Source organism: Hirundo rustica, unplaced genomic scaffold (assembly GCF_015227805.2).
Source record: "Hirundo rustica isolate bHirRus1 unplaced genomic scaffold, bHirRus1.pri.v3 unplaced_BUSCO_381971at7742, whole genome shotgun sequence".
Lineage (NCBI taxonomy): Eukaryota > Metazoa > Chordata > Aves > Passeriformes > Hirundinidae > Hirundo > Hirundo rustica.
The window spans coordinates 58808-74762 of record NW_026690733.1 but is presented as its reverse complement, the minus strand read 5'-3'; the positions used below and the strand labels follow the sequence as shown (position 1 = coordinate 74762).

Here is a 15955-nt window from a genome sequence, read left to right as displayed (position 1 = left end):
CCCGGAGCGGCGCGGGGATGGCGGAGACGGGGCCCGGTGCCCCCCCGGTGCCCCCCCGGTGCCCCCCCCGGTGCCCCCCCGGATTTTTGTCCTTTCCCTAATAAGTCTGCGCTGCCCGACCCCGCCGTGTCCCCTGGGTCCTGCCCCGGGCGATGTTTTTCTTTCCGAGGAGTTATTTCTGCACCGGAGCGCGGCATTGCCGGGCCCTGCGAACCCCCCGAACGCCCTCAAAACCTGGCCGTGAACCCCCCAAAACCCGGCTACGAACTCCCCAAAACCCGGCTACGAACTCCCCGAAACCCGGCTGTGAACGCCCCGAAATCCGGCTGTGAACCTCCCAAAAACCCGGCTGTGAACCCCCCAAAAACCCGACTGCAAAACTCTCGAAATCTTTCTGCGAATCCCCAAAACCTGGCTGTGAACCCCCCAAAAACCCGGCTACGAACCCCCCCCAAACCTGACTGTGAACCCCCCAAAATCCGACTGCGAACCCCCCAAACCTGACTGCAAAACCCCCGAAATCCGGCTGCGAACCCCCCCAAAAACCCGGCTGCAAAACTCTCGAAATCTTTCTGTGAATCCCCCAAACCTGGCTGCGAAACCCCCAAAAATCCAGATACGAACCCCTTCAAAAACCCGGCTACGAACCCCCCAAAATCCGGATACAAAACCCCCTCAAACCCAGCTACGAACACTCTGAAAACCCGGCTGCAAACCCCTCGAAATCCATCTGCAAACCCCCGAAAATCCAGCTGCGAACCCCCAAAATCCAGCTGCGAACCCCCCAAAATCCAGCTGCGAACCCCCCTCGAAATCCATCTGCAAACCCCCGAAATCCGGCTGCGAACCCCCCAAAATCCAGCTGCAAACCCCCGAAATCCGGCTGCGAACCCCCAAAATCCATCTGCAAACCCCCGAAAATCCGGCTGCGAACCCCCCGAAATCCAGCTGCAAACCCCCGAAAATCCAGCTGCGAACCCCCCAAAATCCGGCTGCAAACCCCCGAAAATCCATCTGCAAAACCCCCGAAAATCCAGCAGCGAACCCCCCAAAATCCATCTGCAAACCCCCGAAAATCCAGCAGCGAACCCCCCAAAATCCGGCTGCAAACCCCCCAAAAATCCATCTGCAAAACCCCCGAAAATCCATCTGCAAAACCCCGAAATCCAGCTGCGAACCCCCCAAAAATCCATCTGCAAAACCCCCGAAAATCCGGCTGCGAACCCCCCAAAATCCGGCTGCAAACCCCGCGAAATCCGGCTGCGAACCCCCCAAAAAATCCTGCGAGCCCCCCAAACTCGCTCTGATTTCATTCTTCCCCCACTCCAGCACTTTTGGGGCGCCCGAGCCTCCGCGGGTGAAGAATTCCGGGGAATTTCCCTGGGAATCCTTCAAATCCCTCCCGAAAAATGGGAGACCCTGGGGGGGGCTTCGGCCGTTCCCGACCCCCCCGAACCCCCAGAGCATCTTCCTCTTCCTCTTCCTCACACTTTATTCTTTGCACGGGCCAAAAGCCTCTCTGGAGGAAGGGGGGGACAGTGACATTGACACGGGAGTGGCACCCCCGATTTCCTGGGGTGGGGGCTGCAGCGGGACCCGTCCCCCCAACCCTGGGGGTCCCAAGAAAACGGGGGGTCCCAAGAAACGGGAGATTCCCAGGAAAATGAGGGATTCCCAGGAAAACGGGGGCTCCACTGCGGGGGGAGGCCGCCTCCCCTGCGGGGACCCCCCGGCTGCGTCCCCCCCGCAGCCCCTCGGGGGTCCCCAGGAGGGTTTTTGGGGTGGTCCCGGGACCCCTTCTCAGGGCCCCGACTCTTCTTGCGCCTCTGGAATTTGCGGAATTTCCCCTGGATGGCGAGCGCCGCGCGCTCCGTCTCGGGCGCGCTCAGGTCGATGTCGATCTCCTCCTCCTCCTCCTCTTCCTCCTCCTTCTTGGGGTCACCGGCCTTGGCTGGAGGGGGCACGGGACAGGGACGGCCTTGGGGACAGCCTGGCACCCCCAAAGTCACCCTGGGGACACCAGGGGACACCAGGGGACACCAGGGGACACGGGGGGGGGGTCCTCACCTTGCTGCTGCCCACCGGGGGCCTCCGCCGAGGGGGGGTCATGGGGGCTGCGCTGCGAGAGAGAGGGGACCCCGGGGGGTGACACAGGGGCTCGGCTGTCCCCGTGGTCCCCCCAATGTCCCCGTGGTCCCCCCAATGTCCCCGTGGTCCTCCCAAGTCCCCCCAAGCTCCAGGCAGAGTGGAGCTCGTGGGGGCTGCGCTGAGAAGCGAGGAGAGGCCCGGGGGAAAAAGGGGAGGTGACACCGGCGCTCCGGGGTCCCCAGAGTGTCCCCCCGGTGTCCCCAAAGTGTCCCCACCTCGCTCATCCCGCCCGCTGCCGCCGCCGCTCGCGGAGTGCGGGACCACCGCTGCCGCCGCTTTTATAGCGCGGGTTTGATTGACAGCTGGGCGTGGCCAATGGGCAGCGGGGGCGGGGCCAGAGAGGGGATGCGCCCCTCAACGGGGGCGACGGACACGGGGGGGACAATGGGGGGGACATGGGGGGGACAATGGGGGGGACATGGGGGGGGACATGGGGGGGACAATGGGGACATTGGGGGGGACATGGGGGGACATGGGGGGGACATGGGGGGGACATTGGGGGGGACATTGGGGGGGACATGGGGGGGACAATGGGGACATGGGGGGGACATTGGGGGGGTGGGGGGACAATGGGGGGGACATGGGGGGGACAATGGGGACCGACAATGGGGACATTGGGGACATTGTGGGACATTGGGGACATTGGAGGGGACATTGGGGGACACAGGAGACACCGGGGACATTGGGGACATTGAGGACATGGGGGGACATTGGGGGACAGGGGGGACATTGGGGGACATGGGGGGACATTGGGGGCACTAGGGACATTTGGGGGACACGTGGGGACGAGGGGACAATGGGGACATTTGGGGGACATTGGGAGACATGGGAGATATTGGGGGACATTGCGAGGGACACAGGGGGACATGGGGGACACTGGGGACATTGGGGGGACACACGGGGGGACATCGAGGTCATTGGGGGGACGTTGGGGGACACAGGAGACACTGGGGACATTGGGGACATTGAGGGACATTGGGAGACATGGGGGGATATTGGGGGATACTGGGGACATTGGGGACATTGGGGGACATTGGGGGACAGGGAGACATTGGGGACATGGGGGAACACGAGGGGACATGGAGGGGACACGAAGGGACACGGGAGGACACGGGGGCGCCCGGGGAGTGTGGGGACACCGAGGTGACCGTGAAGCCCCCCCAAGTGCCACCCTCCCGCTGTGGGTGACACCTGGGGACAGGGCGGGGGTCCCGGCACGGGGACAGGGACGTTGCTGTGACAGGACGGCCACCCCCGTGTCCCCTCCGGGCCCTGCTGCTGGCAGTGCCGCATTGTGGCTGTCACCACGGCGCGTCCCCCGCCTGGCCCCGTGTCCCCCTGTCCCCCGCAGCTGCCACACCTTGTCCCGCGTGTCCCCGCCCGCGCTGCCGGTGTCCCGTCCCCCCCGTCCCCCCCCCCAGGTGTCACCTGTCCCCTCCGCCCCGCGCTGTCCCCGCCTGTCGCGGCCTCGCTCAAGTTCAAGGTTCAAACTCCACGGGGCCCTTCCCGCCACCGGCGGGGACGCGCGGGGACCGCAGGGGACACGCGGGAATGGAGGGGACACGCGGACACCGGAGGGGACGCGCGGACACCGGAGGGGACTCTCGGGGTCCCGGTGTCCCCTGGCTGCGTGGGGACGATCCCCCGTCACCGACCGCAGCAGGGGACGCGGGCACAGGTACCGCCAGCGACCCTGGGGACGGGAGGGGACAGGAGGGGACACACACGGACCAGCGGGGACACCCAGGGACAGGAGGGGACACACAAGGAGAGGAGGGGGACACTCGGGGACACTCGGGGACAGGAGGGGACACTCGGGGACCAGTGAGGACACTCGGGGACACTCGGGGATACTCGGGGAATGCAGGGGGACACACAGGGACCAGCGGGGACACCCAGGGACAGGAGGGGACACACAAGGAGAGGAGGGGACACTCGGGGACAGGAGGGGACCGGAGGGGACAGGAGGGGACACCCAGGGACTGGAGGGGACACTCAGGGACCGGAGGAGACACCCAGGGAAGGAGGGGACACCCGGGGACCGGAGGGGACACCCAGGGACAGGAGGGGACACACAGGGACCAGAGGGGACACTCGGGGACAGGAGGGGACACCCAGGGACCAGAGGGGACACCCAGGGACCGGAGGGGACACTCGGGGACAGGAGGGGACACCCAGGGACCGGAGGGGACACACATGGACCAGTGGGGATACCCAGGAACAGGAGGGGACACTCGGGGATGCAGGGGACACTCGGGGACACTCGGGGACACACAGGGAGCAGCGGGGACGCGCGGGACACACGGGTGACGGTACCGTGGCGGCGGGCGGTGCGCGTGGGTGACAGGCAGGGGACACGGCGGCCTCGAGGGGATGGGAGGAGCGGGTGGCGGCCGTGTGTCACCCCCCCGCTGTCCCGTGTCCCCAGCCGTGTCCCTGCCGAGCCCCCCGGGCACCGAGCGCAGCCCCCGGGACCCCCCGCGTGGGACGCGGAGCCCGACGGGACAAAGTGTGCGCCGTGTGTGGGACAGGCCAGCGGGTACCACTTCCACGTCATGAGCTGCGAGGGCTGCAAGGGCTTCTTCAGGTGCGGGGACAGCGGGGACAGACGGGGACAATGCGGGGACAATGCGGGGACAGCCGGGGACACTGCGGGGACAGCTCGGGGACAGCCGGGGACAACTGCGGGACAGCCGGGGGCAATGCGGGGACAGCCGGGGGCAATGGGGGGACAGCCGGGGGCAATGGGGGGACAATGCGGGGACAGCGAGGGGACAGCGTGGGGACAGCCGGGGACACTGCGGGGACAGCGTGGGGACAGCCGGGGGGCAATGCGGGGACAGCGTGGGGACAGCCGGAGACACCGCGGGGACAGACGGTGTGGGGACACTGCAGGGACACCGCGGGGACAGCCGGGGACAATGCGGGGACACACCGTGGAGACACTGCGGGGACAATGCGGGGCAATGCGGGGACACCCGCGGGGATAGACGGGGACAGGGTGGGATGGGTTGGGACAAGAGACAAGGGGACAGGGCAGGATGAGACAGGGACGGGACAAGGGGACAGGATGAGGGGACAATGCGGGACGCGGTGCCAGGACGGGACAGGAGGGACGGGGACCCGCGGGGGTGGCACAGGCCGCTCCCACGGCCGGGGACGCGGTGCCACGAGAGGGGACAGGCGGTGACAGTGGCCGTGTCCCCGCAGGCGCTCCGTCATCAAAGGCGTGCGCTTCACGTGTCCCCTGGCGCGGCGCTGCCCTGTCACCAAGGCCAAGCGGCGACAGTGCCAGGCCTGTCGCCTGCAGAAGTGCCTGGACGTGGGCATGAGGAGGGACAGTGAGTTGACACGGGGGACACCTGGGGATGAGGGGGGACACGGCACGGGGACAGCGGGGACGGCGCCTGGGTGGGACAAAGGGGACCTGGAGGGGGGACAAGGGACAGAAGAGAAGCGGCCTGGGTGGGGTGGAAGGGGAGGGGACAGGGCACGGAGGTGGCAGCAGGGAGTGGGGCGGAGAGGGGACAGCGGGACGCGCACGGTGTCGGCCGCTGTCGCCGGTGCCAGCGGTGCCAGCGGTGACAGCGGCGCCGGGGGTGGCAGTGATCATGTCGGAGGAGGCGCTGCGGGCGGCGGAGGGAGCTGCGGGGACAGCGGGGACAGCCCGGGGGACAGCGGGGACAGCCCGGGGGACAGCGGGGACTGACGGCCGAGCAGCAGGAGCTCATCGCGCTCCTCATCGCCGCGCACCGGCGCACCTTCGACTCCAGCTTCTCCCAGTTTCACGCACTGCTGGGGTGAGCTGGGGACACCCCTGTCCCTGAGGGTGACCCTGCCGTGCCCGTGGGTGGCCTGGCTGTCCCCAAAGGTGACCCAGATGGCCCCGCGGGTGCCCCGAGTGTCCCCGGGAGTGACCCAGCCGCCCCCCCACGGTGACACAACTGTTCCTATGCGTGCCCTGAGTGTCCCCAAAGATGCTTCAACTGTCCCCGAAGATGTCCAGACTGTCCCCACGATGTCCCCATTGTCCCCACGGGGTACTCAGACTGTCCCCAAAGATGTCCAGACTGTCCCCACGATGTCTCCATTGTCCCCACTGGAACCCAAACTGTTCCCCCGATGTCCTGACTGTCCCCAAAGATGTCCTGGCCATCCCCAAGATGTCCTGACTGTCCCCATGATGTCCCCATTGTCCCCACGATGTCCTGACCGTCCCCAAAGATGTCCCCGCCTGTCCCCACGCGTACCCAGACCGTCCCCAAAGATGTCCAGACCGTCCCCAAAGATGTGCCTGGGCTGTCCCCACGTGTACCCAGACCGTCCCACGATGTCCTGGCCATCCCCAAGATGTCCTGACTGTCCCCCATGATGTCCCCATTGTCCCCACGATGTCCTGACCGTCCCCAAAGATGTCCTGGCTGTCCCCACGTGTACCCAGACCATCCCCAAAGATGTCCTGACCGTCCCCAAAGATGTCCCGGCTGTCCCCACGCGTACCCAGACTGTCCCCACGGCCACCCCGCGTGTCCCCGCGTGTCCCCGGCGCTGAGCGCCCGCTGTCCGCAGCCCGCCGTGCGCCTGTTCGTGCCCAGCCCGCCGGGCGCGGCTGGCACCGCCGAGCTGTCGCTGTCGCCGTCGCTGTCGCCGCCGCGAGGAGGCGCTGCCGGACGCGCTGTCGCTGCTGCCGCAGTTCGCCGACCTGAGCACGTTCATGATCCAGCAGGTGATCAAATTCGCCAAGGAGATCCCGGTCTTCAGGTGCGCGGGGCGGGGAGGCGGCCGGGCGGCGCGCGGTGCCACCCGCTGACGCTGTCGCTGTCGCGCGTGTCGCTGTCGCCGTGTCGCCGTGTCGCGTCCCCCGCCGCCAGGAGCCTGCCGCGTGGACGCGCAGATCTCGCTGCTGAAAGGGGCCACGCTGGGCATCTGCCAGATCCCGCTTCAACACCGTCTTCACGCCGACACCAAGGCCTGGGGAGTGCGGCCAGCGCTGCTACACCATCCGCGACGGGGGCCCTGGGTACGGCGGGGACAACTTGGGGACACTTCGGGGACACCCTGGGGACACTTCGGGACGGCGGCTGTGGGGCGGGAGCGCTCCCGGCAGGAGGGACCCGCGGGGACAGCGCAGGGGCAGGAGGGTGGCAGGAGAAAGGGCGGGGCGCTGCGGTGTCAACACGGCACCCCGGGGTGGGGACAGGGCGGCCGGACACAAATGGAGCCCAGGGACAGCGGGGTGGCGTGCCCAGGTGTGCCCAGGTGTGCCCAGGTGTGCCACCTGGGCTGGCTTGGGGACAGCGCGGCCACAGGAGAGGGGCAGGGACTGTCCCCCGGTGAGGCCACGGCTCGAGGGCAGCGTCCAGCTCTGGTCACTCGGTTTGGAGCGGCCGGAGAGTGGCCGGGGGAGGGAAAGGGGAATCCTGAGGGAGCTGATCCCGGAGAAAAGGGGGATCCGGGGAGGGATTTGGGATCTGACCCCAGGGAAGGGAAAGGAGAATCCTGAGGGAGCTGATCCCGGAGAAAAGGAGGATCCGGGGAGGGATTTGGGATCTGACCCCAGGGAATGGAAAGGAGAATCCTGAGGGAGCTGATCCCGGAGAAAAGGGGGATCTGGGGAGGGATTTGGGATCTGACCCCAGGGAAGGGAAAGGAGAATCCTGAGGGAGCTGATCCCGGAGAAAAAAAAGGGGATCCGGGGAGGGATTTGGGATCTGACCCCAGGGAAGGGAGAATCCTGAGGGAGCTGATCCCGGAGAAAAGGAGGATCCGGGGAGGGATTTGGGATCTGACCCCAGGGAAGAGAAGGGAGAATCCTGAGGAGCTGATCCCGGAGAAAAGGAGGATCCAGGGAGGGATTTGGGGATCTGACCCTAGGGAAGGGAGAATCCTGAGGGAGCTGATCCCGGAGAAAGGGGGATCCGGGGAGGGGTTTTGGGATCTGGCCCCAGGAAGGGAGAATCCTGAGGGAGCTGATCCCGGAAGAAAAGGGGGATCGGGGAGGGATTTGGGATCTGACCCTAGGGAAGGGAAGGAGAATCCTGAGGGAGCTGATCCCGGAGAAAAGGGGGATCCGGGGAGGGGTTTGGGATCTGGCCCCAGGGCGCGGGGACAGGACACGGGGACAGAGCCTCCGGCTGCGCCAGGGTGGGAAATCCGGGGGAAATTCCTCCCGGAAAAGGGAAAACGCCTCGGAAGCGGCCACGCCGGCAGGAATCCCTGGCGGCGGCGCTCCAGGGCTGGGGACCGAGCCCGGAGGCGGATCTCTCGGGGCGATAACCGCGGCGTTCCGGGGGCGATCCCCCCCTCTCCCGCAGCCGGCTTCCAGCAGATCTACCTGGACCGGAGCCGCTGCTCAAGTTCCACCAGAGCCTGCGGCGGCTGCGGCTGCACGAGGCCGAGTACGCGCTGCTGCAGGCCATGCTGCTCTTCTCGCCGGGTGAGCCCCGCCCGGGGTTCGGGGGACACTCGGGGGACACTCGGGGGACACCCCGCTGTCCCAGAGCCCCACCGCTGACCCCCGGCGTGCGCGTCCCCCCCAGACCCACAGCGGGCATCGCCCAGCGCGAGGTCATCGACCAGTTCGCAGGAGGAGGTGGCGCTGACCCTGCAGAGCTACATCGAGCACCAGCACGATGCCCGCGGCGAGGGCAGGTGAGGTGTGCGGGGCAGGTGAGGCGAGGGCAGGTGAGGTGTGGGCAGGTGAGGCGCGGGGGCAGGTGAGGCACGGGCAGGTGAGGTACGGGCAGGTGGGCGCGGGCAGGTGAGGCGAGGGCAGGTGAGGCACTGCCCGGTGAGGTGTGGGCAGGTAGGCACGGGCAGGTGAGGCACGGGCAGGTGAGGTACGGGCAGGTGAGGCGCGGGCAGGTGAGGCACGGGCAGGTGAGGTACGGGCAGGTGAGGCGCGGGCAGGTGAGGCGAGGGCAGGTGAGGTATGGGCAGGTGAGGCGCGGGCAGGTGAGGTGCGGGCAGGTGAGGCGCGGGCAGGTGAGGCGCGGGCAGGTGAGGCGCGCGGCAGGTGTGGCACAGCCAGGTGAGGCACTGCCCAGTGAGGCACGGCCAGGTGAGGCACTGCCCGGTGAGGCACGGGCAGGTGTGGCACAGCCAGGTGAGGCACTGCCCGGTGTGGCACTGCCCGGTGTGGCACTGCCCGGTGTGGCACGGCCAGGTGTGTGGCACAGCCAGGTGAGGCACTGCCCGGTGTGGCACGGCCAGGTGAGGCACTGCCCGGTGAGGCACTGCCCGTGTGGCACAGCCAGGTTGAGGCCCAGCCAGGTGTGGCACTGCCAGGTGTGGCACGGCCAGGTGAGGCACGGGCAGGTGAGGCACTGCCCGGTGTGGCACGGCCAGGTGAGGCACAAGCCAGGTGACGCAGGGCGCTGGCCGTCCCCGGGCGGTCCCCGCGCCCAGCCGGCCGTGGGCAGGTGAGTGCGGGCAGGTGTGGCACGCCCAGGTGAGGCACTGCCTGGTGTGGCACTGCCCGGTGAGGCACAGCCAGGTGAGGCACTGCCCGGTGAGGCACAGCCAGGTGAGGCACTGCCCGGTGAGGCACTGCCGGTGAGGCACAGCAGCCAGGTGAGGCACTGCCCGGTGTGGCACTGCCAGGTGAGGCACAGCCAGGTGTGGCACGGCCAGGTGAGGCACGGCCCGGTGACGCAGGGCGCTGGCCGTCCCCGGGGCGGTCCCCGCGCCCAGCCGGCCGTGTCCCCCCGCCCCGCCCCCGGCCCCGCAGGTTCCTGTACGCCAAGCTGCTGCTGCTGCTGACCGAGCTGCAGACGCTGAAGGCGGAGAACACGCGGCAGATCCTGCACATCCACGACCTGTCCGCCATGACGCCGCTGCTCTCCGAGATCATCAGCTGAGCCCGGGCGCCGCTGTCACCTCCCCGGGTCCCCCAATGCCACCCGCGGGCCCGCACAGGGCGCAGAGTAAAGCTCCTTTATTCATCCGAGCGTGGCGCCGCGGGGAAACTGAGGCACGGGCGCCGCGGCCGTGGGGACAACGGGGACGCCCGGCCACCAGGCAGCAGTCACACGCATGAGGGGGTGGCACCGGGGACACCCAGGCCCACCAACAACGGAGGGGTGGCACCGGGGACAACCAGGCCCCACCAACGCCGGAGGGGTGGCACCGGGGACACCCAGGCCCACCAACGCTGGAGGGGTGGCACTGGGGACACCCGGGCCCACCAACGCCGGGGGGCGCACCGGGGACAACAGGGACACCCAGGCCCACCGAAGCCGGAGGGTGGCAACCGGGGACAATGGGGACACCCCCGCCCACCAACACCGGAGGGGTGGCAACCGGGACACCCGCTCCCACCGACGCCGGAGGGGGGGCACCGGGGACACCCGGGCCCACCAACGCCGGAGGGGTGCACCGGGGACAACGGGGACACCCAGGGCCCACCAACGCCGGAGGGGTGGCACCGGGGACACTCGCGCCCACCAACACCGGAGGGGCGGCACTGGGGACACCCGGGCCCACCAACGCCAGAGGGGTGGCACCGGGGACACCCAGGCCCACCAACGCCGGAGGGTGGCACCCGGGGACACTCGCGCCCACCAACAACCGGATGGGTGGCACCGGGGACAACCCGCGGCGCTGCCACTCGCTGTTCCCCAGCCCGCCGCGTCCCCGCTGTCCCCACGGGTCCCTGTGGCACCTGCACGGCCCGATGGCTCCCTGAGCAGGACGGTGCCCGGCTGTCCCCGTTGTCCCCCGCCGTCCCTCGCTGTCCCCCGCCGTCCCTCAGCCCACGGTGACGCTGAAGCCGCAGTGGAAGCGGTTCCTCCAGTGGTTGAGGAAAGCCCCCAGGGCCAGCGTGACGGGCAGGGGGGCAACTTCTTCTCCAGGACCCCCCCCACGCTCCAGTTGCTGTCCAGGAGCCCTGGATGTGGGGGGGGGGGACAGCGGGGGGGGACAGCTGAGCGCCGCAGGGAGGTGACAGCCGGTGACACGAGCCCGGGGGGAGCCCCGGCCCACCTCGGAAGACCACGTTGGCTCGCGGCAGGTTGAGCTGGTAGCCAAAGGCAAAGTGGTCTCCTGCAGCCGCGTGTTGGCCTCCAGCTCCACGCCCACCTGCACCTGGCCGAGGGGAGGGGACGCACCGCGGTCACGGGGGGGGCGTGGGGACACCGGGGTGGGGACAACGGGGTGGGGACCACCCGGGGTGGGGACAAGGGGGTGGGGACACGCACCCACCTGCTCGTTGCCCGGTGGTAGTAGCTGGCGTGGGCCCCGCCGTAGCCCAGGTTGAGCGTGCTCACCCAGTTCGGGGCTGCAACAGAGGGCAGCAGCTGTGTCCCCAGGGTGTCCCTGGGGTGTCCCCGGGATGTCCTTGGGGTGTCCTTTGGGTGTCCCCCAGGGTGTCCTCAGGGTGTCCCCAGACCACGTCCCCGGGGTGTCCCAAGGGTGTTTCTGGGGTGTCCTTGGGGTGTCCCCGGGTATCCCCGGGGTATCCCCAGGCCGTGTCCCACGGTGTCCCCCAGGGTGTCCCGGGGTGTCTCCAGGCCGTTGTCCCCGGGGTGTCCCCAGGATGTCCCCAGGGAGTCCTCAGGCCGTGTCCCAGAGTGTCCCCAGGGTGTCCCCGAGGTGTCCCCAGGCCGTGTCCCCAGGCCGTGTCCCCAGGCCGTGTCCCTGGGGTGTCCCAGGGGTGTCCCAGGGTGTCCCGGGTGTCCCCAGGCCGTGTCCCCAGGGTGTCCCCAGGGAGTCCTCAGGCCATGTCCCAGGGTGTCCCTGGGTGTCCTCAGGCCGTGTCCCCAGGGTGTCCCAGATGTCCCCAGGGTGTCCCAGGGTGTCCCCAGGGTGTCCCTACCCGAGTATTTGCCGGCCAGCGTGAGGATGGCCCCCTCCTCGCCGGGGCGCCGGTGGTACACCAGCTCCCCGCCCAGCACCAGGCGCGCCGTGACGCTCTGCAGGAAATGGGCCACCACGATCACTGCGGGGACAGTGTGGGGTCAGTGGGGCCACCAGGGCCACCACGATCACTGCGGGGACAGCGTGGGGTCAGCGGGTCACCGTGGGGCCACCGGGGCCACCACGATCACTGCAGGGACAGCGTGGGGTCAGCGGGGTCACCGTGGGGCCACCGGGGCCAACCACGATCACTGCGGGGACATCAAGCGTGAGGTCAGTGGGGCCACCAGGGCCACCATGATCGCTGCAGTGTCACCATGGGGCCACCACGATCACTGCGGGGACAGCGTGGGGTCAGCGGGGTCACACCGTGGGGACACCGGGCCACCATGATCACTGCAGTGTCACCATGGGGCCACGGGGGCCACCACGATCACTGCGGGGACAGCGTGGGGTCAGCGGAGTCACCGTGGGGCCACCAGGGCCACCACCATCACTATGGGGACAGCCGTGTCCCTGAGGTCCCCGTGGGTCACTGTGGTCCCTGTGGTCACCATGGGGACAGTTGTATCCCCGAGGGTCCCCATGGGTCACTGTGGTCACAGCAGTGTCCCCGTGGATCCCCACGGTCACAGCGGTGTCCCCGTGGTCCCCGTGGGTCCCTGTGGTCCCCGTGGGTCCCCGCGGTCACAGCCGTGTCACTGTGGTCCCCGTGGGTCACTGTGGTCCCCATGGGTCACTGTGGTCCCTGTGGCCCCCGTGGGTCCCTGTGGTCCCCATGGGTCACTGTGGTCCCCGTGGGTCCCTGTGGGTCCCCGATCTGGTCCCTGCGGGTCCCTGTGGTCCCCGTGGGTCCCCGCGGTCACAGCCATGTCCCCGAGGTCCCCGTGGGCTCACCGGAGCCGCCAGCAGTCCAGGTCGGGGTTGCCCAGCGTGAGCGTGGCCGTGCAGTCGTCGCCGCGGCGGTTACTCGCCGTCGAACTGCCACGTCACAAACTTGTCCTGGTGCGTCTGCGGAGCGGGACGGGGGGACACGGGGGTGGCAACCGGGGCACGGCGGCGGCACCGGGGACAGCGGTGGCACCGGGCACGGCGGTGGCACCGGGGCACACGCGGCCCCCGCCTCACCTGGAGACGGCGCCTTGGCGCGGAGGCGCTCGCCCAGCAGGTGCAGGGCCTGCGCGTTGAGGCTGCCGGCGCTGTCCACGTCCCCGAGCAGCGTGGGGAACACCTGGGGACGGCCGGCGTGGGGACCGTGACGGCGACGGCCCCGCACGCCCAGCCCGGCCCCGCGGCCGTGGGGACACCGGGAGGACAGCGGTGACCGCGGGGCCAGCAGTGACCCCATGGTCACCAATGACTCCAGGGCCAGCAGTGACCACCGGGCCAGCGGTGACCCCTGGGCCAGCAATGACCCCGGGGCCACCAATGACCCCAGGGCCACCAATGATCCCATGGCCAGTGGTGACCCCATGGTCACCAATGACCCCAGGGCCACCCATGACCCCATGGCCACCAATGACTCCAGGGCCAGCGGTGACCACCGGGCCAGCGGTGACCCCTGGGCCAGCGGTGACCCCTGGCCACCAATGACCCCATGACCACCAATGACCCCATGGTCCCCAATGAAACCCAAGGCCACCATGACCCCAAGATCACCACTGACCCCAGGGCCAACAATGACCCCAAGGCCACTGCTGACCCCAAGGTCACTGATGACCCTGGCACCGCCAATGACCCCATGGTAAACAACGACCCTATGGCCAACAATGACCCCAAGGTCACCACTGACCCCAAGGCCACTGATCACCCTGGCACCGCCAATGACCCCAAGGCCACCGATGACCCCAGGGTCACCTTGGACCACCCACCACCCCAGGGCCACCAATGACCCCAAGGCCACTGCTGACCCCAAGGTCACTGACCACCCTGGCACCGCCAATGACCCCAAGGCCATCGATGACCCCAGGGTCACCTTGGACCACCCACCACCCCAAGGCCAACAATGACCCCAAGGCCACTGACCACCCTGGGGTCATCCATGTCCCTAAAGCCACCAGTGACCCCAAGCCACCACTGACCTGAGGCCACCAATGACCCCGAGGTCACCTGGAATCACCCATCACCCTGAGGCCACCAACAACCCCAAGGCCACCCAAGTCCCCAGGGCCACCTGGGACCACCCACCACCCCAGGGCCACCAATGTCCCTAAGGCCACCAACGACCCCAATGCCACCGACCACCCCCGGGCCACCCGGGGTCACGGACGACCACAGTGTCCCCGCGAGGTCCCAGAACGGGTTGACAAGGTCTGTCACGCGCGGTGTCACCTCGGCGGGGCCCCAGCTGGCGTCCCCACGAAGGTGGCGTTGAAGCGATAGCCGGAGGGGCCCAGGGTGCTCATGTGCACCGTGTGTGTCACCTGCGGGGACACGGGGGGTCAGGGGACAGCGCGGGGGGGATGGGGGGACAACCCCCTTCCCCAGGTGTGCCCAGGTGTGCCCAGGTGTGCCCAGGTGTGCCCTCACCGACCTGGAAGTGGCTGCTCAGGGTCTTGGTGATGATCAGCTTCACCCCTTCCATCTGCGGCGGGAACACCTCTGGGGGGACACGGCTGTCACCCGCCTGGGGACATGGCTGTCACCCCCCAGACATGGCTGTCACCCCCCCAGGCACGGCTGTCACCCACCTGGGGACAGGGCTGTCACCCCCCCAGGGACATCCAGAGACCCCCTGACACGGCTGTCTCCCCCAGACACGGCTGTCACCACCCTGGGGACGCGGCTGTCACCCCCCAGACACGGCTGTCACCACCCTGGGGACGCGGCTGTCACCCGCCTGGGATACCCAGAGACCCTCAGACACAGCTGTCACCCCCCCTGGGACGGGACTGTCACCCCCCAACCCGGGTACACTGCTGTCACCACTCCCCGTGACACCCACGACCCCTTTTTGGGGACAGCACTGGCACCCTGGGGCCAGCCCCTCAGGGGACCCGGCTGTTACCCCCTCTGTCCCCTCAGCGCCCCCGTCCCTCCAGTCCCGCTGTCCCCCGTCTGTCCCCTCAGCCCCCTGTCCTCCCTGAGCCCCGCGCTCCCACCTTTGCAGAGGCGGTGCAGCTCATCGAAGCTGCCGGGGTTCCCGCGGGGCTGTGCCCGGCGCGGGGCGCGGCCCCCGGCGTTCCCCATGGCCGCTACGGGCCCGCGCCCGCCGCCATCGCGGGCGGCGCCGCCCGGAGCGCCTTCAGGGGGGCGCCGCCGCCATCTTGGCCGCGGGCAACGCGCGCCTCCCATTGGCTGAGCGGGGAGGGAGGGGCAGCGCCGGAACGCGACCCCTCCGGACCCGCCGGACACGAGCGGAGACGTTCCGTGGCGGGCGCGTTCCGCGCCACCCCCCGCTGTCCCCGCGCGTGTCCCCAAATCACGCGAGTGTCCCCAAATCCCCGCCTGTCCTGTGGCCTCCATGTCCCCCCCGTGTGCCCTGCCCGCATCCCTGGACTCCCTCTCCCCCTCGTTCCCTCCCGTGCCACCTCCCCTCCCGCACCCCCCGCCCGGTGTCCCCACCCCGCGTGTCGCGTGTCGTCGTGGTGTCCCCCTCTCCCTGCCTGGAGCGCTGGCTCTGTGCCAACACCCCCCTCGTGTCCCCGCATCTCTGGAATCCCACACCCCATGTCCCCTCCCCACATCCCTGTCCCCTCCCGCCGTGTCCCCACCCTGTGTCCCCCGCCATGTCCCCATCTCCTCAGCCCGCTCTTTGTCCCCCCGCACCGTCCCTCACGTCCCCCATCCCCACCGGTGACCGGGGGACTCCGACCTTTCGTCGCCAGCGCCACCGCTGCCCTTTGCCCGCGTGTCCCCGGCCCGGGGTGTCCCCACTGTCCCCCCCCCCCCCCCCCCCCCGCCGGGGGTCCGAGGGTCGGTGACACGGCGGGTGACAACCTTCGCCCCGCGG

The 15955-nt window shown here is 69.1% G+C and overlaps 3 protein-coding genes across 3 annotated transcripts; 1 reads left to right on the top strand and 2 right to left on the bottom strand.

The window, feature by feature from the left end:
• Positions 1-1437: 1437 nt before the first annotated feature.
• Positions 1438-2418, bottom strand: PCP4L1 (Purkinje cell protein 4 like 1). Its single transcript, XM_040054462.2, has 3 exons — positions 2364-2418; positions 2068-2119; positions 1438-1951 (listed from the first exon to the last, which is right to left on the bottom strand). The coding sequence occupies exons 1-3, from the start codon at positions 2370-2372 to the stop codon at positions 1485-1487; spliced, it is 528 nt and encodes a 175-aa protein (XP_039910396.1). The 5' UTR covers positions 2373-2418; the 3' UTR covers positions 1438-1484.
• Positions 2419-3207: 789 nt separating this feature from the next.
• On the top strand, positions 3208-10090 carry NR1I3 (nuclear receptor subfamily 1 group I member 3). Its single transcript, XM_040054456.2, is given in 13 exon segments — positions 3208-3332; positions 4577-4735; positions 5359-5489; positions 5755-5777; positions 5779-5930; positions 6702-6794; positions 6796-6911; positions 7023-7084; positions 7086-7161; positions 8457-8488; positions 8491-8584; positions 8688-8799; positions 9878-10090. Coding segments are annotated over 13 exon segments (1305 nt in total). The 3' UTR covers positions 10008-10090.
• A 314-nt stretch (positions 10091-10404) lies between these two features.
• Positions 10405-15229, bottom strand: TOMM40L (translocase of outer mitochondrial membrane 40 like). The gene is given in 14 exon segments (XM_058419175.1): positions 10405-10979; positions 10982-11035; positions 11131-11184; positions 11187-11232; positions 11346-11425; positions 11963-12085; positions 12901-12916; positions 12918-12971; positions 12973-13025; positions 13144-13234; positions 14335-14363; positions 14366-14426; positions 14537-14604; positions 15105-15229. Coding segments are annotated over 14 exon segments (900 nt in total). The 5' UTR covers positions 15193-15229; the 3' UTR covers positions 10405-10896.
• Between the last annotated feature and the right edge of the window lie 726 nt (positions 15230-15955).